This window comes from Petromyzon marinus, chromosome 42 (genome assembly GCF_048934315.1).
Source record: "Petromyzon marinus isolate PM22_M1 ecotype Great Lakes invasive population chromosome 42, UKy_Petmar_22M1.pri1.0, whole genome shotgun sequence".
Lineage (NCBI taxonomy): Eukaryota > Metazoa > Chordata > Hyperoartia > Petromyzontiformes > Petromyzontidae > Petromyzon > Petromyzon marinus.
In genome coordinates this window covers 13,757,958-13,781,043 of record NC_133708.1, presented here as the reverse complement: position 1 = coordinate 13,781,043, position 23,086 = coordinate 13,757,958, and the positions used below count along the sequence as shown (strand labels likewise).

The 23,086-nt window shown below is 51.0% G+C and overlaps 2 protein-coding genes across 51 annotated transcripts; both read left to right on the top strand.

Annotated features, from left to right (window-relative positions):
• The first annotated feature begins 1,023 nt into the window (after positions 1–1,023).
• Positions 1,024–13,460, top strand: LOC116951274 (epiphycan-like). Its single transcript, XM_032969789.2, has 7 exons — positions 1,024–1,179; positions 4,695–4,923; positions 6,316–6,463; positions 6,891–7,049; positions 8,971–9,173; positions 12,207–12,302; positions 12,723–13,460. Exons 1-7 carry the CDS (start codon positions 1,061–1,063, stop codon positions 12,888–12,890), a joined length of 1,122 nt encoding a protein of 373 aa, XP_032825680.2. The 5' UTR covers positions 1,024–1,060; the 3' UTR covers positions 12,891–13,460.
• Positions 13,461–13,500: 40 nt separating this feature from the next.
• LOC142930622 (uncharacterized) lies at positions 13,501–19,668 on the top strand. Of its 50 annotated transcripts, none has more exons than XM_076073576.1 (4): positions 13,600–14,284; positions 14,322–14,559; positions 14,651–14,685; positions 14,760–19,668. In XM_076073576.1, the coding sequence occupies exons 1-4, from the start codon at positions 13,746–13,748 to the stop codon at positions 18,754–18,756; spliced, it is 4,809 nt and encodes a 1,602-aa protein (XP_075929691.1). In that variant the 5' UTR covers positions 13,600–13,745; the 3' UTR covers positions 18,757–19,668. The 50 variants fall into 50 exon arrangements, with proteins under 50 accessions (XP_075929711.1, XP_075929691.1, XP_075929697.1 ...); XM_076073582.1 differs by having other exon boundaries at positions 14,651–14,794; positions 14,932–19,668; XM_076073597.1 differs by having other exon boundaries at positions 14,322–15,313; positions 15,684–18,144; positions 18,180–19,668.
• Positions 19,669–23,086: the final 3,418 nt, after the last annotated feature.

Below are 23,086 nucleotides of genomic sequence, written 5' to 3'. Positions count from 1 at the left end.
TTGGCGCTTTCGAGATTGTGTGTAGGTGGGAAGGGAGGGAGGTAGAAACTTCCACGGATTTCTGTCAATGGCTTTTCCTGATGCCGGGGGATTTCCACAGGGGTCCGTCCAATAACGGGGACCGGCGCCAGGGCGGGGGGGGGGTAGACACAGGGTTGAACCCCCAGTCTGCCCTAATGATTCTGATTTCCCCAACCGTTATCCCCCAGTCTTCTCTGCCAGTTCTGATCCTCCATTCTGATTCCTGATATGCCCATGCTTGATTCCCCACCCCTGACCCTCCAATTTGAACCCCCGATCCCTAAACCCCCAGTATTGATCCCCGAGTTTGATCAGTTATTCTGATCCCCAAAGTCCTAATTCCCGATTCCCCAGTCATGATGCTAAGTTCTGAACTTCCAGTCAGATCCCTCATTTTTGATCCCCCGTGGTGGCGAGATGTTAGCTACCTCGCCTGGTATGCAGGAGGTCGTGGGTTCGATCCCGACCCCGACGCCTGCTGTATATTTGGAGTTTGCATGTCTCCGGGTCCACCGTTCCCCCCCACCCCCCTCCACATGGAGAAGCATATGTTTAGAGTATTTGGCTGAAATAAATTCCCACGTGATAAGCCACTTCATTGACCTATCAGTTGTGGCAAGGTCGCTTCTGAAAAAAGAGCTATATAGCTCAATGGGCCTTACCTGGTAATATAATAAGAGTTTACAGTTTAAAACCACCAGCATGATCACGGGTTCCTAACCCCCCACTGAAGACATCAGGACCTCCTCCACAGATTCTGGATCCCATCTATAGAGCCCGTACCACAATCCCCCTTTCTGGACCCCTTCCCCACACCTTATCTGTTTGCGCGCACAGCACCCTTCATAGCCCCCGATCTCAGGGGTCATCGGGGGCAGTAGAAATCCGCGGCGGCACCTACGTAAGTTACCTCCCCTGTATCTAAGATAACGAGAGCCAAGTCAGCCAACCCCGTGGGGGGGGAGGGGCTTCCGCGGATGTCTGCAGAGAGCGCGGGGATGGAGTAGGTGGGGGGGTCTCAATGGCTCCATTGTTGTAAATGCCCCCTGCCTCTCGCATTACCTCTCGTCCCCTCCGTCTCTCCCGCATCTCTGCTACATCTCTGCCGACCAGCAGCGACTCCTCCAGCTCGACTCTCCGTCGACTTCTAAGTTACAGGTTCGATACGTGACCGCAATGCACACACACACACTCTCATTGCCACACGCTACTGATCTTCCGTGGATCCGTTACCAGCATGTGAGTTAGGGAAAGTGCTGTTAGCGAGAACCTATTAAGGCGCACGAAACCACACCGACCGCCTTTGTCTCCCCAGTGCTTCACGTCAGGCTGAGTCAACTGGTTTGGATATCACGTCAATAATGTTAGCCGTGGCTGCGAATCGAAATCGGGTGGTCGCTGTGTGCCCGATTGACTTGTGATAGTCACACAGACACACATCATACGCATAGACACAAAAATACATACACAAACCCACAATTCCTCTTCTGTACACGGCACACACTGACACACTGGCACAGCACACATGACAAAGAGCACGTAACACACACAAACTACAGCGGCGTGAGCGCCTGTTAAGCCGACAGAAACGTTCCAGTATTCTTAAAATAGCTCCATTGTTCAGTGGTTCTTTCGGTAAAGTCACGTCGAAATAAATTAAATTAAATAATAATAGAATACGACGTTTCGATTGCAACACAAGTAACCATCATCAGGTACAAATGAATGAGATTATATTATATTTCCAAGTTTACTATGTTTGTTTTCACATTCATTTGTACCTGATGGTGGTTGCTTGTGTCGCAATCGAAACGTCGTATTCTATTATTTAATTTAATTCGACGTGACTTTACCGACAGAACCAAAGAGTCAATCCTACAGTCACGAAAGCTTCGAATTTGGTTTTAGCTCCATTGTGTTAATAATGTTAGTGGCAGGGCTCGCGTGAGACTATGGGGTTATGGACAACAGGGCTAGAATGACGGGTAAAGTTACGGGTTAAAATGTTACTGTGTTAAATTAACAGTATGGATGTGGCCTGCATGTATGTTGAACTTCTTTCGCACCGTACGTAGCCAACCGTGCACATCGGGAGGTGCGCAGGAAGGATAATAAACTGTTAGGAGTGGGGCTGGTGTTAGAGATAGTGGTAGGGCACGTGTTAGAGTATGTAGGAATATGTATATGGCTTGTGTTAGCGGGAGGGCATGTGTTAGAGTATGGATATGGTTAATGTTAGTGGGAGGGCACGTGTTAGGGTATGGATATGGTTAGTGTTAGTGGGAGGGCACGTGTTAGGGTATGGATATGGTTAGTGTTAGTGGTAGGGCACGTGTTAGAGTATGGTTAGTGTTAGTGGGAGGGCACGTGTTAGGGTATGGATATAGTTAGTGGTAGGGCACGTGTTAGTGTATGGTTAGTGTTAGTGGTAGGGCACGTATTAGAATATGGATATGGTTAGTGGGAGGGCACGTGTTAGGGTATGGATATGGTTAGTGGGAGGGCACGTGTTAGAGTATGGATATGGTTAGTGGGAGGGCACGTGTTAGGGTATGGTTAGTGTTAGGGCACGTGTGAGAGTATGGATATGGCAATTGTTAGTGGTAGGGCACGTGTTAGAGTATGGATATGGTTAGTGTTAGTATTAGGGCACGTGTTTGGGTATAGCTATTGTTAGTGGTAGGGCACGTGTTAGTGTATGGTTAGTGTTAGTGGTAGGGCACGTGTTAGTGTATGGTTAGTGTTAGTGGTAGGGCACGTGTTAGGGTATGGATATGGTTAGTGGTAGGGCACGTGTTAGGGTATGGATATGGTTAGTGGTAGGGCACGTGTTAGAGTATGGTTAGTGTTAGCGGTAGGGCACGTGTTAGAGTATGGATATGGCTATTGTTAGTGGTAGGGCACGTGTTAGGGTATGGATATGGTTAGTATTAGTGGGAGGGCACGTGTTAGAGTATGAAGGAGTATCCATATGGTAAGAAACAAATGACGACGTGCAGTGGACACCTACGGGCTATCTGCCCATGGATCGTGATGATGACGAGTGCCATGGTTGTGGCGAGTTTAGCGATGGTATGAGTGGCATGGTTGTGGCGAGTGTAGGGATGGTATGAGTGGCATGGTTGTGGCGAGTGTAGGGATGGTATGAGTGGCATGGTTGTGGTGTATGTAGGGATGGTATGAGTGGCATGGTTGTGGTGTATGTAGGGATGGTATGAGTGGGATGGTTGTGGCGAGTGTAGGGATGGTATGAGTGGCATGGTTGTGGCGAGTGTAGGGATGGTATGAGTGGCATGGTTGTGGCGAGTGTAGGGATGGTATGAGTGGCATGGTTGTGGCGAGTGTAGGGATGGTATGAGTGGCATGGTTGTGGCTAGTGTAGGGATGGTATGAGTGGCATGGTTGTGGCGGGTGTAGGAATGGTATGAGTGGCATGGTTTTGGCGAGTGTAGAAATGGTATGAGTGGCATGGTTGTGGCTAGTGTAGGGATGGTATTAGTGGCATGGTTGTGGCTAGTGTAGGGATGGTATGAGTGGCATGGTTGTGGCGAGTGTAGGGATGGTATGAGTGGCATGGTTGTGGCTAGTGTAGGGATGGTATGAGTGGCATGGTTGTGGCGAGTGTAGGGATGGTATGAGTGGCATGGTTGTGGCTAGTGTAGGAATGGTATGAGTGGCATGGTTGTGGCGAGTGTCGGGATGGTATGAGTTGCATGGTTGTGGCGAGTGTAGGGATGGTATGAGTGGCAGGTCACATGGCTCGCGTTAGTGGTAGGGTTATGGATGGTCCATGGCCAATATGAGTGGTCAGGCTTGTGGCATTGTTTGGGCGTTGGTGTGCCCCAGAGTTCACTGCACGCTCAGCGGTTGACCCCACAGACAACAAAACACACACAGAGACAAACCAAACAAAACCAAACCAACATCAAACACAAGTGGCGCGGGTTTGTGTTTGCGATGGACAAACACTGATGGGAGGCCCCGTGGCCACATGTCCCCCGTGTCCTTTAATGTCACTGTCTCCCTTGTCCTTGTGTCCGCTGTCTCCTCCCATCACCTCCTTCTGTCCCCATGGCCTGATACCTCAGTGTCTCCCTGTGTCTCCCTGTGTCCCCATGTCCTCATTCAAAAAGGTCAGGCGTGGTCGTTGCTGGCCCGCCCATACTGGACATCTGTGAAAAAAATCTTCATAGCTCATCGGATTCCTCCAGTTTAAATAAAGATTCTGATTCTGTTGGTGGGCCGATTTGTGTGGGGAAATTTCAAATGTGATCAAAGTAAAAACATTTTTTGTTTTGTTTATGCAAATATTTTATTATCTCTAATATATATGCTTCATTGCTTATTTACGCTCTCAGTTGGCACTGAGTCCCATATCCGGCAGCCCCAAATATTATTTCTCACCGGCTCATTTGTTTTTGTGGACCAGATGGGCCAATGAAATTCCAAAGCAATTTCGGCCAGTGTGTTTACAAATGCCTGGGCTGATTTTTAGTCCCAGTCCGTCACTGTCTCTGTGCCTCTCTGTCTGTCCCCAGGGCGTGCCTCCATTCAGGATACCCGCCCTGGTGGTGTCGCCGCTGGTGCTGCGGGTAATCCACTTTCTTCCTTGACTCCCCTTGTTTCTGCGTCTCCCCGTCTGTCCCCTTGCCTCCCCGTGCGTCTCCGTTCAGGATGCGTCTGCTGATCGTGTGGGCGCTGGTGCTGCTGGCCGTGGTGCCGATCCTCGCCGCGCCCCCCAAGGAGAAGAAGGCCCGCAAGAAGCCGCGCCCCACGGAGCCGCCGCCGCCACCGCCACCGGAGCCCGAATACGTCGTGGAGGCCCCACAGGACCCCGTGCCCGACCTCAGCAACTACGACGACCTCCTGAATTACGACACCGAACTTCTGGCGGAGCCCAAGGTTAGAGGTCTGGGGCAGGGGGGGGGGCACAATATGGAGAGCGGGTACAGTCTGACTCCTGATCTAAACTCTGACCCAATCATTGACCTTAATATTGATCCTCACAGAAATATAAATAGTGTTGCTCCCAAGACAACGTCTGCGACTCAGTTGGACTCACTCCACAATGACATGAACAGTAGCCCTCTAACCCTGCTCTCAAGTCTTACCCAGAGACTGAACCTAACCCTGATCCTAATAAATGAACGCAGCTTTGACCCAGATGCTAAGGGTAACCCTAACCCTGATCCGAACTCTGACCCTGAGACTGATCCCAACTCTGACCCAGAGACTTATCCCAACTCTGACCAGGACCCTCAACAGCCTCATCTCTGACCATCATCCTAAAACACTAACACTAATACTCAACCTTGATCCTAACCCTCACCATAATGGATGAAAAATGGCATCAGCCCTAAATATGAAATTGACCCTGGCCCTGATTCCTAACCCTGCACACTAACAGTCTAACAAAAACACCTGACCCTGATTCAAAAACTGACCCTAACCTTAACTACAATAACGATACTCTAACCCTGACCCTAACCTTAACTACAATAACAATACTCTAACCCTGACCCTAACTTTAACTACAATAACAACACTCTAACCCTGACCCTAACTTTAACTACAATAACAACACTCTAACCCTGACCCTAACTTTAACTACAATAACAACGAACCCTGACCCTAACTTTAACTACAATAACAACACTCTAACCCTGACCTTAACTTTAACTACAATAACAATACTCTAACCCTGACCCTAACTTTAACTACAATAACAATACTCTAACCCTGACCCTAACCTTAACTACAATAACAACACTCTAACCTTGACCCTAACTTTAACTACAATAACAATACTCTAACCCTGACCCTAACTTTAACTACAATAACAACACTCTAACCCTGACCCTAACCTTCACTACAATAACAACACTCTAATCCTGACCCTAACTTTAACTACAATAACAATACTCTAACCCCGACCCTAACTTTAACTACAATAACAACACTCTAACCCTGACCCTAACTTTAACTACAATAACAACACTCTAACCCTGACCCTAACTTTAACTACAATAACAACACTCTAACCCTGACCCTAACTTTAACTACAATAACAACACTCTAACCCTGACCCTAACTTTAACTACAATAAAAACACTCTAACCCTGACCCTGACTTTAACTACAATAACAATACTCGAACCCTGACCCTAACCTTAACTACAATAACAACACTCGAACCCTGACGCGACTGTTAACTTGCTGTGAGGGCCCAAGGTGAAAGCATCAGGGCACTTGACAATCGACCCTAACCCGGACTCTAACTTCTCCCCCGCTGTAGGAGGAGCCCGGGTTGCTCACCCCGAAGACGGAGGCACAGCCCAAGGCACCCGTGACCGAGAAGCCAAAGACCCCACCGCCCCCCGCTGCGGATGGGGGAGCCGGGGGAGCAGGGGGACCAGGACTGTTTGGCCAGGAGGCACCAATAGGTACTTGTGAATCTCTGGTGTGGTGGTGGTGGTGAAGGTGGTAGTGGTTGCGGCGATGGTGGTGATGATGGTGTTTGTGAAAGCAGTGTGGATGAGGGTGGTTTGCGGTGATGGTGGTTGTTACGGTGATGGTGGTTGTGACGGTGATGATGGTGGTTGCGGTGATGATGGTTGTTCTGGTGATGGTGGTTGTTATGGTGGTGGTTGTTATGGTGATGATGGTGGCTGCGATGATGATGGTTGTTACGGTAATGGTGGTTGTGGAGATGGTGGTGTAAAAAACACAAATCCCTGAACACAAACACAGCGCTCCTTCAACTCTAAACCCTGACGCACTCAACTCCTGTCGCCACCACCCCGATGATCCCTCTCTGCTCACCCCCCTGCCCTCTCTCTCCGTGCAACCCGTGTGCCGCCCCCGTGCCAGGCCTCCCCACGTGCCTGCTCTGTGTGTGCCTGCGTGGCTCCGTCTACTGCGACGACAACGACCTGGACGCCATCCCGTCGCTACCTCGCGACACCTCCTACTTCTACGCGCGATACAACCGCATCGGCACCGTGCGGCTCGCCGACTTCCAGGGCCTGAGTGAGAGGACCGGGCCCAAACACGATGGGGGGACGGTGGTGGTGGTGGGGGAGGGCAACAGCGTAGGGTGCCACACACAGGAGCACGCAGATACAGGGCAAAGACCAAGATCCTCAGTATAGCCTCAACAGACTGTTGGGGCAAGTGCTGTTAGCCGCTAGCACCTTTGAAGGCCGGAACAGCGCACGAGGAGATGGGTGGCCAGCGCCACGCCTGGCCGCCTTTGTCTCTCTAGTGGCGATGTTTCCACATCACACCATTTGATGCTGAGTCGACCTAGGGGAGGCCCAGGACCGGTTCAAATATTCACCACTTTTATTGGTCGTGAGCAGGAACAAAACTCAGGTCGCCAGGTTCGTAGCGCAGCTCGCTGACCGCTACACTACCACTCCCCACAGACACACAAACAGATACACACACAAACAAACACACAGACAGACACACACAAACAGACACACAAACAGACACACACAGACACACAAACAGACAGACACACACACAGACAGACACACACACAGACACACAAACACACACAAACAGACACACACACAGACACACACACAAACAGACACACAAACAGACACACACACAAACAGACACACACACAGACACACAAACAGACAACAACAACAACAACCGCCATTCGCCACTAAGTGGCGGTGACGTCACCACGACGCTTGTGCCAGGCTATGTGCACCCTGAGGCCACGTGAAGTGTCGAACGCCCGCTGGCAGGAGGTCACGGGGCAGACCCAGGTGCCACGGGTCGACTGACTGAGATGACTGGCTGATGCACCACCTGTGCCCCCTACTGTGCCAATCTGCTGTGCTTTAGCCACCCGGCGCTCCGCTCGTTGTTGTGAGCGTCGCTCCTCCGCCCTCCGTTGTTGTTGGAGGGCGACTACCTCCAACTGCCCAGTAGCGTCCTTCACGAGCCTCCTCCACAGAGGCCGATCTTGACACCGCTGGTACCAGTCATCGGCAAGTCCACTCAGCTCCACGTCCTCCTGTACCACATCACTCCATCTCTTCTCTAGCCCGTGCCGCACCCGCTTAGCCCCCTCAATCCGGCCGAACAAAAGCTGTTTCGGCATGCGGTGGCTGGGCATGCGGGCTACATGACCCAGCCATCGCAGCCTTCCCCGCCGGAGGAGCTCACCGATGGGACCTTGCCCAGATCTTTCAAGGATTTTTGAGCTCCTCACACAATCCAGTCTGGTTAAACCCAGGATGGATCGTAGGCAGGCCAGCCTAAATGTTTCTAACCGGCGAAGATGTTCCATTAGGGGGGTCCAATGTTTCGCAAGCGTAGAGAAGGGAGGGAATGACCGTGGCCGAGAAGACCTGAAGCTTAGTGCGGAGCGACAGACCAGGTAGCTTCCACACAGCGTTACGCAACCGATGAAAAGATATTGCCGCTCGACTGATTCGGAGTGAGACCTCTGCTGTTAAACTGGAGCCAGTCATAAGCACACTGCCCAGGTATGGGAAATTCTCCACTCTCTCCACAACTGCCCCATCACCGATTGGGAGTTGTGGGGGTGGAGTGTCCGATGGTACAAAATACCCAGGCAGGTGCTTAGTTTTGGTGGGGCTGATGGTAAGGCCCCACCTCTTAGTGGCACGCTCCAGTCTCAGCAGCAGCGTCTCCAACTCCTCCTCTGAATGAGCAGCTATTACCAAATCATCAGCATACATAACGTGGTTGAGCAATAGGGAGCCATCCCTTGACCGCACCCGGACATCGACACACACACAAACAGACACACACACAGACACACACACACACAGACACACACATAGACACCCACACAGACACACAAACAGACACACCGACATGGCACCCTCAGACTCCTGACCCGTGAGGACTGCCTCGATTCTTCTCTCCGTCCCCTCCGCCAACGCCGCTCCCCCCCCTCCAGCCCGTCTCAAGCGCATTGACCTGTCCAACAACGAGGTGGCCACCGTGGAGGCCGGGGCGCTGGTGGGGCTGGTGGCGCTGGAGGAGCTGAACCTCGGCAGCAACCGCCTGACGGCAGTCCCGGCGCTGCCCCCCTCCCTGCGTCAACTCGACCTGCAGCACAACCACCTGGTCAACAGCGGCCTCCCCGTCGACGTCTTCAGGGTTGCGTCCCCCCACCCCCAACTCCTTCACAGACCCCCAGCTCCTGCACGGCTGCGTAACGCTTCCCCTAGCTCAGGGGTCGGCAACACAAAGAGCCATTTATTGTTCAAATTCGGTAAAAGAAAAACCTCAATACAATTTTCAAGAGCCGCAATGCATGTGGTGAATGCGAGACGGTGGTCCTTAATAACGTCACGAAGCAGCAGTCCTTGAAGTGCCGCATGCAGTTCCGAAGCTTCAGGCTGCTGACCCCCTACCCTAGGTCGACTAAGCCTTGAATAACGACCTGGTGTGGTGTGTCAAGGTCAGCATTGGGAAGACGAAGGCGGTCGGGCGTGGTGCTGGCCACACCACCTTTCTCGTGCAACGTGCTCGCTAACAGCACTTGCCTATCAGTCTGCAATGGCCATACGGGTATCTTTGCCTTTTGCATATATGCGTGTGGGCATGTCTGCCTGGCATCAAGGACTGGCGGCCGACGAGCCACATCACCACGTGGCATGCACCCATGCACCACACCACCACGTGACATGCACCCATGCACCACAGCGGCTAATGGGGGTGACCCCTGGTGGCCTCTCCCTCTGCCCTACGTTACTTTCCATGGTACCATCGGGTAAATTAATTAACATCAGTGTGTGCCAGCGGCCTCGAATGCACAGCTATCGATGAAGTCTCCTGGCCAATTCCAGTTTGAGCCAGACAAGGGCCTACTAGATATAGGAATAGTCTTTACCCTTTTAACTGGCACAAAAACTGACACCTTTATTCAAGGCATCATGTTTGCAATAACCACAACACAAGCAGTCAAAATGCAAACAAAAGAGACAACTCTGATAATATGCACTGTCCTTGAATTTGATTGGTCCACACCCGAGACGGCTTTTCTTAGAGCCTAGTCTCCACTGGTGTTGGACCAGAAGACGCCAACACCAGTGGCGTCTCGGGTGTGGACCAATCAAATTCAAGGACAGTGCATATTATTATCAGAGTTGTCTCTTTTGTTTGCATTTTGACTGCTTGTGTTGTGGTTATTGCAAACATGATGCCTTGAATAAAGGTGTCAGTTTTTGTGCCAGTTATAAGGGTAAAGCCTATTTCTATATCTTGTTACTGGCAAAGGAGGTCTCATAATGTAAGGGCCTACTAATTCTAGATTTGAAGCTTTCGTGACTGCAAGGATCCATACTCTTTGGTTCTATTCGGTAAAGTCACGTAGGTAAAAAATATAACAACAAAAATCACGACGTTTCGGCCACAACACAAGCGGCCTTCATCAGGTGAAGGGACCAGACTGTCTCAAGGACAGCGCTGGAGTGAAACACAGCCAAGCTCAGACAAAGGAATTAGCAAAAAAAATTGCATTTTAATAGGCGGACTGAGCATGATGAAAGGTAGGGAGGGGGTCGACCTGTGCAGGCTGACGAGGGGGCACGGCAGCCTCCACATGCTGGTGGTGTGAAAACGGGATTTTAAGAAGCTGCGAAAGTTTGGGGTACCACTACTTGAAAAATATACTGTACCATTGAAAAATTAGTTTAATGTTTGGTTCGATTTAGAACATCTTTCCAATGGTTGCTTAATTTGAAACCATCTTCTCGGTTGAAATTGTGTCTGTGTTTGTAGATCTAAATTGCCTCGTGAACAAATCTCTGATAAAAAACCCGTGGGTTTGCAAAGAACCTTGGTATCGGAGAAAATTATATTGTGATCACCCACAGCGTTGTAACAGTGATCAGCTACGGCAGAAGAATTCATTCTGCCGTGTTTCAAATCTGATTTGTGCTCGCGAATTCGGTCAGAGACATGTCGCTTCGTCTCCCCGATATAGCAATCACCGCAGATACAACTCAATTTGTAAACCCCGGGGTACTGTAAGTCAGGAATGACATCCTTCACGGATGGGATCAGATCACGAATTTTGGGTACTGTATTGAACCGGACCTGGATCTTGTGTTTGTTTAGAATTTTGGAAATCTTTTTAGTAACGCCTGCTATATATGGTAGTGTGATGGTTTTGACCGGAGTATCAAGTAGTTGTTTCTGTATGGAGGGAGAAACAGCATGGCGGATGGTACGGTCAGAGTATCCATTCCTTTTGAGGGCCAGGTGTACATGTTTTAATTCACTGGTCAGGTGGTGTTGGTCCGAAATGCAATGAGCCCTATGGTATAAAGTTTTGATGAGAGAATTCTTCTGAGCTGGGTGGTGGTGGGAATCAGGCTTCAAGTAGGAATCCGTGTGGGTGGGTTTCCTGTAGACAGAATGCCCCAACGAGCCATCAGGTCTCCTCTCAAACAGAACATCCAAGAATGGTAGCTTGCCATCCTTCTCCACTTCCATGGTGAATTTGATGGCGGGATGTCTGGAATTGATGTGGTGTTGGAAAAAGTTCAGAGCTGGGAGGCCATGTGGCCAAATGACGAAAGTGTCATCCACATATCTCTTCCACAGGGAAGGTCTGAGGGTGGAAGTCTGGATGGCGTCCGATTAAAATTTATCCATGAAAACATGGAGAAATTTGCTAATTCCTTTGTCAAGGCACCTTAATTACTCTCACACAGCTTAAAGGTCGTGGTCTGAGCTTGGCTGTGTTTCACTCCAGCGCAGTCCTCGAGACAGTCTCGTCCCTTCACCTGATGAAGGCCGCTTGTGTTGTGGCCGAAACGTCGTGATTTTTTGTTATTTTATTTTCACCTACGTGACTTTACCCGATAGAACCAAAGAGTATGGATCCTAGCAGTCACGAAAGCTTTAAATCTAGAATTGTAGTCGCGATTGTTTGCTGTTGTGCAAATAATTCTTCCAGATTTGAAAAATGTCACTGGCACAGTGGTTAGCGCTCTGGGCTACAAGCCCAATGACCGCGCTCAAGGCTAACATCAGTGAGTCATATTTGAACGGGTCTTGGGCCTTCACTTGGTCGACTTGTTATGAAGCAAGTCCCGGGTGTGGTGCTTAATAAATTATCAGTAACAACACTTGCCCCAACAGCATGCGTAGGCTACATGGGGGATCTTTGCCTTTCTGCAGGATATGAATGTGCTCACCTACCTCTACCTGGGCAACAACCACCTCGACCACATTCCCGTGCCATTCCCCATGAGTCTCCGCGTGCTGCACTTGCAGGTATATGGGTAGATAAACAGGTGTATGGGTGGATACACAGGTGTATGGGTGGATACACAGGTGTACACAGGTGCATGGGTGGATACACAGGTGTATGGGTTGATACACAGGTGTATGGTTGGATACACAGGTGTATGGTTGGATACACAGGTGTATGGGTGGATACACAGGTGTATGGGTGGACACACAGGTGTATGGGTGGACACACAGGTGTATGGGTGGACACACAGGTACGTGGACACCTACACAGGTACGTGGACACCTACACAGGTACACATGGGCGAAAATACTCCGGTGCCCAAGCAAGGGGCACGTATCCCACCTTGGGGACTTCCTAGAGGCGATCCAGCACGCCTGACAGCCCGCAACGCTTTGCCGCCCCCCCCCCCAACAACCCGCCGTTTCTACCGCCCCCCACAGTACAACAACGTGCAGGAGATCCGGGACGACACGTTCTGCAGCACCAAGCGCCCAATCATGCGTCGCGTCCTGGAGGACATCCGTCTGGACGGCAACCCGGTCAACCTGAGCCGCACGCCCAACGCCTACGTGTGCCTGCCTCGGCTGCCCACGGGCCGCACGTACTGACACCACCACCACCACAAGCACGACAACAAACATCAACAACAACAACACAAGACCACAACAACAACAACGCCTACGTGTGCCTGCCTCGGCTGCCCACGGGCCGCACGTACTGACACCACCACAAGCATGACAACAAACATCAACAACAACACAAGAACACAACAAACATCAACAGCACAACATCTACAACGCTGACTTGTACCTGCCGTGCCTGCCCACGGCCGCACACACTGACCAACACCACAACAAAAAGAACCACAACACGAGATGTTAACTGCCTTGCCAGGTATACAGGAGGTCGTGGGCTCGATCTCGACCCTGTCGCCTGCTGTATATTTGGAGTTTGCATGTCTGTCCGCCTGTGGTCGCGTGGATTTTTCTCCGGGTCCTCCGGTTTTTCCCTCCACATTAAAAGTCGACGTGCATTTAGGGTATTTGGCTGCTATAAATGTCCACGTGATGAGTCTCTTTGTTGAGCTATCATTTGTGGCCAGGTCGCATATGAAAAAGAGCTATATAGCTCAGTGGGCTTGAACCTGGTAAAATAAAAATAAAAATTGTGATTTTAAAGTTTGTGTTGATTGTTCACCTTTTGTTTGAGATTGCCTTTTTATATACACAGTATTCGTGTATTGTATGTAAAAAATGCAATTTAGATAAAGTTACAATGCTGTAAATGCTCAAAGTTAGTTTCAATAGAAATAACGGAGTTTTGCTAAGAAAACGGATGTACCAGTGTATTGTCCCACAACCCCCGAATTAGGCCCGGTGTTGTGACGGCACACTGTATCAGGGCCAAGGCTCGATATCACAAGGACCGACGAATCGCTGCCATGCTCCTTCAAGGGTTGCTCCATGCCGTGTTGCGGTTCCGACCCTTGTACAGCGGAGGAAGATTTGGGTCACTTTCCAAGTTCCTTCACATGCTCCATGCCGTGTTTTATGGTGCACCCCTGGCAGGGAACACAAACCTCCCCTATCACTCGCCTGTCACTGCTACTATACTACCTTGGCCACTGTTTCCGTGAGCTTCACCCGTTGATTCCTCCACGCGCATTGAGGACTCGGTTCATTAGCACCAGACTGCTGCTCACAACAACACTCACCCACTCACCACACTGCAGGTCACAACAACACACTCACCCACTCACCACACTGCAGGTCACAACAACACACTCACCCACTCATCACACCGCAGGTCACAACAACACACTCACCCACTCACCACACTGCAGGTCACAACAACACACTCACCCACTCACCACACTGCAGGTCACAACACACTCACCCACTCACCACACTGCAGGTCACAACAACACACTCACCCACTCACCACACTGCAGGTCACAACAACACACTCACAACAACACACTCACTCACTCACCACACTGCAGGTCACAACAACACACTCACCCACTCACCACACTGCAGGTCACAACACACTCACTCACTCACCACACTGCAGGTCACAACAACACACTCACAACAACACACTCACCCACTCACCACACTGCAGGTCACAACACACTCACTCACTCACCACACTGCAGGTCACAACAACACACTCACAACAACACACTCACTCACCACACTGCAGGTCACAACAACACACTCACCCACTCACCACACTGCAGGTCACAACTACACTCACCCACTCACCACACTGCAGGTCACAACTACACACTCACCCACTCACCACACTGCAGGTCACAACTACACACTCACCCACTCACCACACTCACCCACTCACCACACTGCAGGTCACAACAACACTCACCCACTCACCACACTGCAGGTCACAACAACACACTCACCCACTCACCACACTGCAGGTCACAACAACACACTCACCCACTCACCACACTGCAGGTCACAACAACACTCATCCACTCACCACACTGCAGGTCACAACAACACTCACCCACTCACCACACTGCAGGTCACAACAACACTCACCCACTCACCACACTGCAGGTCACAACAACACTCACCCACTCACCACACTGCAGGTCACAACACTCATCCACTCACCACACTGCAGGTCACAACAACACACTCACCCACTCACCACACTGCAGGTCACAACAACACACTCACCACACTGCAGGTCACAACAACACACTCACCCACTCACCACACTGCAGGTCACAACAACACACTCACCACACTGCAGGTCACAACAACACACTCACCCACTCACCACACTGCAGGTCACAACAACACACTCACCACACTGCAGGTCACAACAACACACTCACCCACTCACCACACTGCAGGTCACAACAACACACTCACCCACTCACCACACTGCAGGTCACAAAACACACTCACCCACTCACCACACTGCAGGTCACAACTACACACTCACCCACTCACCACACTGCAGGTCACAACAACACACTCACCCACTCACCACACTGCAGGTCACAACTACACTCACTCACCCACTCACCACACTGCAGGTCACAACAACACACTCATCCACTCACCACACTGCAGGTCACAACTACACTCACTCACCCACTCACCACACTGCAGGTCACAACTACACTCACTCACCCACTCACCACACTGCAGGTCACAACAACACACTCATCCACTCACCACACTGCAGGTCACAACTACACTCACTCACCCACTCACCACACTGCAGGTCACAACAACACACTCATCCACTCACCACACTGCAGGTCACAACAACACACTCACCCACTCACCACACTGCAGGTCACAACAACACACTCACCACACTGCAGGTCACAACAACACACTCACCCACTCACCACACTGCAGGTCACAACAACACACTCACCCACTCACCACACTGCAGGTCACAAAACACACTCACCCACTCACCACACTGCAGGTCACAACTACACACTCACCCACTCACCACACTGCAGGTCACAACAACACACTCACCCACTCACCACACTGCAGGTCACAACTACACTCACTCACCCACTCACCACACTGCAGGTCACAACAACACACTCATCCACTCACCACACTGCAGGTCACAACAACACACTCACCCACTCACCACACTGCAGGTCACAACAACACACTCATCCACTCACCACACTGCAGGTCACAACAACACACTCATCCACTCACCACACTGCAGGTCACAACTACACACTCATCCACTCACCACACTGCAGGTCACAACAACACACTCACCCACTCACCACACTGCAGGTCACAACAACACACTCATCCACTCACCACACTGCAGGTCACAACAACACACTCACCCACTCACCACTCTGCAGGTCACAACAACACTCACCCACTCACCACACTGCAGGTCACAACAACACACTCACCCACTCACCACACTGCAGGTCACAACTACACACTCATCCACTCACCACACTGCAGGTCACAACAACACACTCACCCACTCACCACACTGCAGGTTACAACAACACACTCACCCACCCACTCACCACACTGCAGGTCACAACAACACTCACCCACTCACCACACTGCAGGTCACAACAACACACTCACCCACTCACCACACTGCAGGTCACAACTACACACTCATCCACTCACCACACTGCAGGTCACAACAACACACTCACCCACTCACCACACTGCAGGTCACAACAACACACTCACCCACTCACCACACTGCAGGTCACAACTACACTCACCCACTCACCACACTGCAGGTCACAACAACACACTCACAACAACACACTCACCCACTCACCACACTGCAGGTCACAACAACACTCATCCACTCACCACACTGCAGGTCACAACAACACTCACTCACCCACTCACCACACTGCAGGTCACAACAACACACTCACCCACTCACCACACTGCAGGTCACAACAACACACTCACCCACTCACCACACTGCAGGTCACAACAACACACTCACCCACTCACCACACTGCAGGTCACAACAACAACACTCACCCACTCATCACACTGCAGGTCACAACAACACTCACCCACTCACCACACTGCAGGTCACAACAACAACACTCACCCACTCACCACACTGCAGGTCACAACTACACACTCACCCACTCACCACACTGCAGGTCACAACAACACACTCACCCACTCACCACACTGCAGGTCACAACAACACACTCACCCACTCACCACACTGCAGGTCACAACAACAACACTCACCCACCCACTCACCACACTGCAGGTCACAACAACACTCACCCACTCACCACACTGCAGGTCACAACAACACACTCACCCACTCACCACACTGCAGGTCACAACTACACACTCATCCACTCACCACACTGCAGGTCACAACAACACACTCACCCACTCACCACACTGCAGGTCACAACAACACACTCACCCACTCACCACACTGCAGGTCACAACTACACTCACCCACTCACCACACTGCAGGTCACAACAACACACTCACAACAACACACTCACCCACTCACCACACTGCAGGTCACAACAACACTCATCCACTCACCACACTGCAGGTCACAACAACACTCACTCACCCACTCACCACACTGCAGGTCACAACAACACACTCACCCACTCACCACACTGCAGGTCACAACAACACACTCACCCACTCACCACACTGCAGGTCACAACAACAACACTCACCCACTCACCACACTGCAGGTCACAACAACACACTCACCCACTCACCACACTGCAGGTCACAACAACTCACTCACCCACTCACCATACTGCAGGTCACAACAACACACTCACAACTACACACTCACCCACTCACCACACTGCAGGTCACAACAACACACTCACCCACTCACCACACTGCAGGTCACAACTACACTCACCCACTCACCACACTGCAGGTCACAACAACACACTCACAACAACACACTCACCCACTCACCACACTGCAGGTCACAACAACACTCATCCACTCACCACACTGCAGGTCACAACAACACTCACTCACCCACTCACCACACTGCAGGTCACAACAACACACTCACCCACTCACCACACTGCAGGTCACAACAACACACTCACCCACTCACCACACTGCAGGTCACAACAACACACTCACCCACTCACCACACTGCAGGTCACAACAACACTCATCCACTCACCACACTGCAGGTCACAACAACACTCACTCACCCACTCACCACACTGCAGGTCACAACAACACACTCACCCACTCACCACACTGCAGGTCACAACAACACACTCACCCACTCACCACACTGCAGGTCACAACAACAACACTCACCCACTCACCACACTGCAGGTCACAACAACACTCACCCACTTACCACACTGCAGGTCACAACAACACACTCACCCACTCACCACACTGCAGGTCACAACAACACACTCACCCACTCACCACACTGCAGGTCACAACAACACTCATCCACTCACCACACTGCAGGTCACAACAACACTCACTCACCAACTCACCACACTGCAGGTCACAACAACACACTCACCCACTCACCACACTGCAGGTCACAACAACACACTCACCCACTCACCACACTGCAGGTCACAACAACAACACTCACCCACTCATCACACTGCAGGTCACAACAACACACTCACCCACTCACCACACTGCAGGTCACAACAACACACTCAACCACTCACCACACTGCAGGTCACAACAACAACACTCACCACACTGCAGGTCACAACAACACACTCAACCACTCACCACACTGCAGGTCACAACAACAACACTCACCACACTGCAGGTAGTAACTTCACTTTCTGCGTCTTTCCTCACACTCATCCATTTTGGAATTCCCTCTGGCATCGTCATAATCGCCGTCGCCCCTATCCCCAAATTCTTACAATAACCTTGTCCAGTTCAAGAAACGGGTCACACTGTTTTCTTTAACAACTTTGACAGTGCTTCATATTCTTGGTTCTTTCGGTAAAGTCACGTAGAAGGGAAACAATAAAATAATAAAAAATATATATATTTTATTGTTTCCCTTCTTCGTGACTTTACCGAAAGAATCAAGAAACAATAAAATAATAAAAAAAATATATTTTATTGTTTCCCTTCTTCGTGACTTTACCGAAAGAATCAAGAATATGAATCCCTGCAGTCACGAAAGCTTTAAATCAAAATTTGACAGTGCTGTTTATTACCGGGGTTTTGTTGTTGACTTTACGGGCCTTTGGGCCTGCGCTTACCAATTGTGTTTATTTTAACAACAACAACAACAACCCTCACGTGCTGCGTTGCTTGTTCCGTCAAGCACGCCGTGTTTTTTTATTTCGCCCTGCAAGGCGCACACGGCCTCCGGTGCATTGTGTCGCGTGGACTTGTAGCGGTGGACGTGTCGCGGTGGACGTGTAGCGGTGGACTTGTAGCGGTGGACGTGTCGCGGTGGACTTGTCGCAGTGGACTTGTAGCGGTGGACGTGTAGCGGTGGACTTGTCGCGGTGGAGATGCCGCGGTGGACTTGTAGCGGTGGACTTGCAGCGGTGGACTTGTCGCGGTGGACTTGTAGCGGTGGACGTGTCGCGGTGGAGGTGTAGCGGTGGACTTGTAGCTGTGGACGTGTAGCGGTGGACGTGTCGCGGTGGACGTGTAGCGGTGGACGTGTCGCGGTGGACTTGCTCTGCTCCATTCTTCTGTTAGGCAGGCGCCGTGTCACGTTGCGGTGTGCGCCTTACGCAAAAGCGCGGCTTACGATCCGCTCCGCGTTCCGTCAAAGCTCGCGCTCCGCGCCGTGTTGTGTTACGAGCTCTGCACGGTTGCACGTGTTCCAAACAAAATAAAATTGGACTTTTGACACCGGGGGACTTGCAGTGCCGAATTAAGCGGGGCCTGTAGCATCTGATATAAAGGGGCCCTACATAAAAAAGACACTTACATATTAAAACACAATATGTTTTACTTGCACAATAAAGTAATTGTATTTTTCATTTGCTATACAGCCAGATAATACGACAAATCGCTAACCTTTAACACCCAGTCGCTCATAAAAGGCGGTATAGTACTACAGTAATAGAGCAAGTGCAGAATCACTGAACCGGAATTGATAGCTTGAAAGCCCGTAGCAACATATGTAGCTACTTTTGCTACTGGGATCACCCGGCACTGGGGACTTGTGGGGCACAGGAACAGGCACTGGGCAGCAAAGGTCAAAACCCGAATAAGGAAAGTCGAGAACCGGACGGTTGACAACCTACATCTCTGTCACGTGGAGGTGCGCGCATGTGGAACAGAGGGGCAGCTGTTCTTAAATACACGTGCGGGGCATGAGCTGCAACCCCTGGTTCAGATGGCATGGGATTTGTTTTGTTTTCTTTTGGCTTTAAAATCAAAAGGCAGATTTAGATTCGTAATTACCATCGTACTGTACTCTTTTATGTGGTTGTAGTAATGCGGGCAGCAGAGGGCAGTGAAGTGAAATCCGGGTGGCCCGTGAGATGCCCCTCATGCAGCAGAGGAATTCCGAAAGACCAAACAGCTGAGTGCATCTCACAGCACGACCCCTCCATGACGGAGGAAGAAGGCGCCGCTTTGTTTCACGGACGGCTGTAGCCTGCCGGTAGGGGAGGGGGCGGGCGATGTTTCTGGGTGTAACACCGATCGAGTAACTCGGGGTGTCATTTTTCAAAGTTGGACCCAGACCCCCGGCACACAATGGCCAGCCTACTCCTCGTTTCGAACGTCGTCAGGGGCATTTTTTAACGCCCGCCGCGAACCAAGACGGCGCGTTGTATTTGTACGGCTTAACACACGCCCCATAATTTGCCAGGGACGGCCTTGCCACATATTCGAACCGCGAACCACCTCTGCAACGAGCTGCGAACGCGCTACCGATGGGCCGTGTACAATCTGCAATGCGTGTCAATGGCACACGCACGCACACGGCTCTAAAACTGTCACAATAAACGTTAATTTGACACGTGTTAAAAAAAACACAGATCCTTCATTTTGTTGTCAAAAGTCGCCCTCTGGTGTCTCGAGCTCTCGGTAGCAGCCGTCTCTCCAATCACAACTTAGCACAGCTTAGCCTTCCCGTCTAATAGACAATGGGCTTCCTTGTTAACAGCTGTAACCAAGAACACCAGCGCATGTCACCATTACAATGTTACTCACATTGGCTCCAACCACCCCATACATTGGGAATTTCCGTGGGGGGCAAAAAAATGCCACCCACCAGAGTTTGCAATGTGGGGATGGGGGGGGGGGGCATAACCCCCCCGCCCGCCCCGCGGCGCCCCTGTCAGTCCCCGCGTGGCCCAAGTGTCGTGGTGAATGAATGGGGTCCCGAGGTTCTACCCCCTCCATTAGCACCCCAAGTTGACATGGTCCCAGACTTAACACAGTTTACATGGTCCCAGACTTAACACAGTTTACATGGTCCCAGACTTAACACGGTTTACATGGTCCCAGACTTAACACGGTTTACATGGTCCCAGACTTAACACAGTTTACATGGTCCCAGACTTAACACAGTTTACATGGTCCCAGACTTAACACAGTTTACATGGTCCCAGACTTAACACAGTTTACATGGTCCCAGACTTAACACAGTTTACGTGGTCCCAGACTTAACACAGTTTACATGGTCCCAGACTTAACACAGTTTACATGGTCCCAGACTTAACACGGTTTACATGGTCCCAGACTTAACACAGTTTACATGGTCCCAGACTTAACACGGTTTACATGGTCCCAGACTTAACACAGTTTACATGGTCCCAGACTTAACACAGTTTACATGGTCCCAAACTTAACACAGTTTACATGGTCCCAGACTTAACACACTTTACATAGTCCCAGACTTAAGACGGTTTACATGGTCCCAGACTTAACACAGTTTACATGGTCCCAGACTTAACACGGTTTACATGGTCCCAGACTTAACACAGTTTACATGGTCCCAGACTTAACACAGTTTACATGGTCCGAGACTTAACACGGTTTACATGGTCCCAGACTTAACACAGTTTACATGGTCCCAGACTTAACACAGTTTACATGGTCCCAGACTTAACACAGTTTACATGGTCCCAGACTTAACACAGTTTACATGGTCCGAGACTTAACACGGTTTACATGGTCCCAGACTTAACACAGTTTACATGGTCCCAGACTTAACACAGTTTACATGGTCCCTGACTTAACACGGTTTACATGGTCCCAGACTTAACACAGTTTACATGGTCCCAGACTTAACACGGTTTACATGGTCCCAGACTTAATACCGCTCGATGGGGCGAGACCCCCCCCCCCCCGTAATCCCAATCCGTTGCCCTTCTCCTTCTGGGCATTCCAGCCCTGTGTGGGGGTCTGTGGGGTCCTTGAGATCTGCGGGGGTCTTCGTGTGTGGTTTTCATGTGGGACCGTGGACCCTGCTTAGGGTCTGTGCGTAGTGCGCGGAGGTGCCGGCCAAAATTGCCGACTCACACAGATTCAGTCGCCCCAGTGGCACGCTCTGTGTATGTAAATCATCTCAAGCCTCCCGCAAACCACGTGACTTCTTGTGTGACCGCCCCCAACTCTGAATCCCTCCCCTCGCATCTACATATCTCTATGTAAATCAGCTAAAACTTCCCATGGCTTGAGTCCCCGCCCCCTGTGAAAACAGACGCTGCTCCTCCTCCGTGCAGCAGCGTCGAGGCCCCCATGTGGCCTCTCCCTCACTCTCCTCGTCTCTCCTGACCCTGTGCTCCTGTTTCTCCATTCCTTTCCCATTCTCTTTCCCACGCATCACCCCCGCCGCCTCCCTGAATCTACTCCCCTTCCTGCGGAGCGCCGCCAACGCGTACAAACAGCCACTGGTTGATGTCAAAGCGACAAATTCTTCTGGGACGAGGACACGGCGCAGAGACCGGGGTGTAAAGACCCTGCACCACCTCCCTGGTGTACGTGGAACACGTTGGCGAAGTTGGCCGACGACGTGAGTCCAGGTATCCGTCGTGGGTTCTGTGTCAGCTCCCATGTGCTTTAAAGGTAACGAGGTAAAGGCGGAGCCCTGCAATCACTTGCTCGCTACACTGCTAGCGGCAGTGGTTGGAGCCAAATCTTAAGAGTGGTATTTGGCCTACTCTTCCACACGTAAAGTGTTGTCTCACGGCAGTGTTGATGACATTACAGGGTCGATCTTGGTGAAGAATTTGAGTTTCGTTTGAACACTCCGGCAGCTTTACGGTAAAGGCATTGCCGGATCGCCTGTGGAATCCTTGCAATCTGTGGGGGG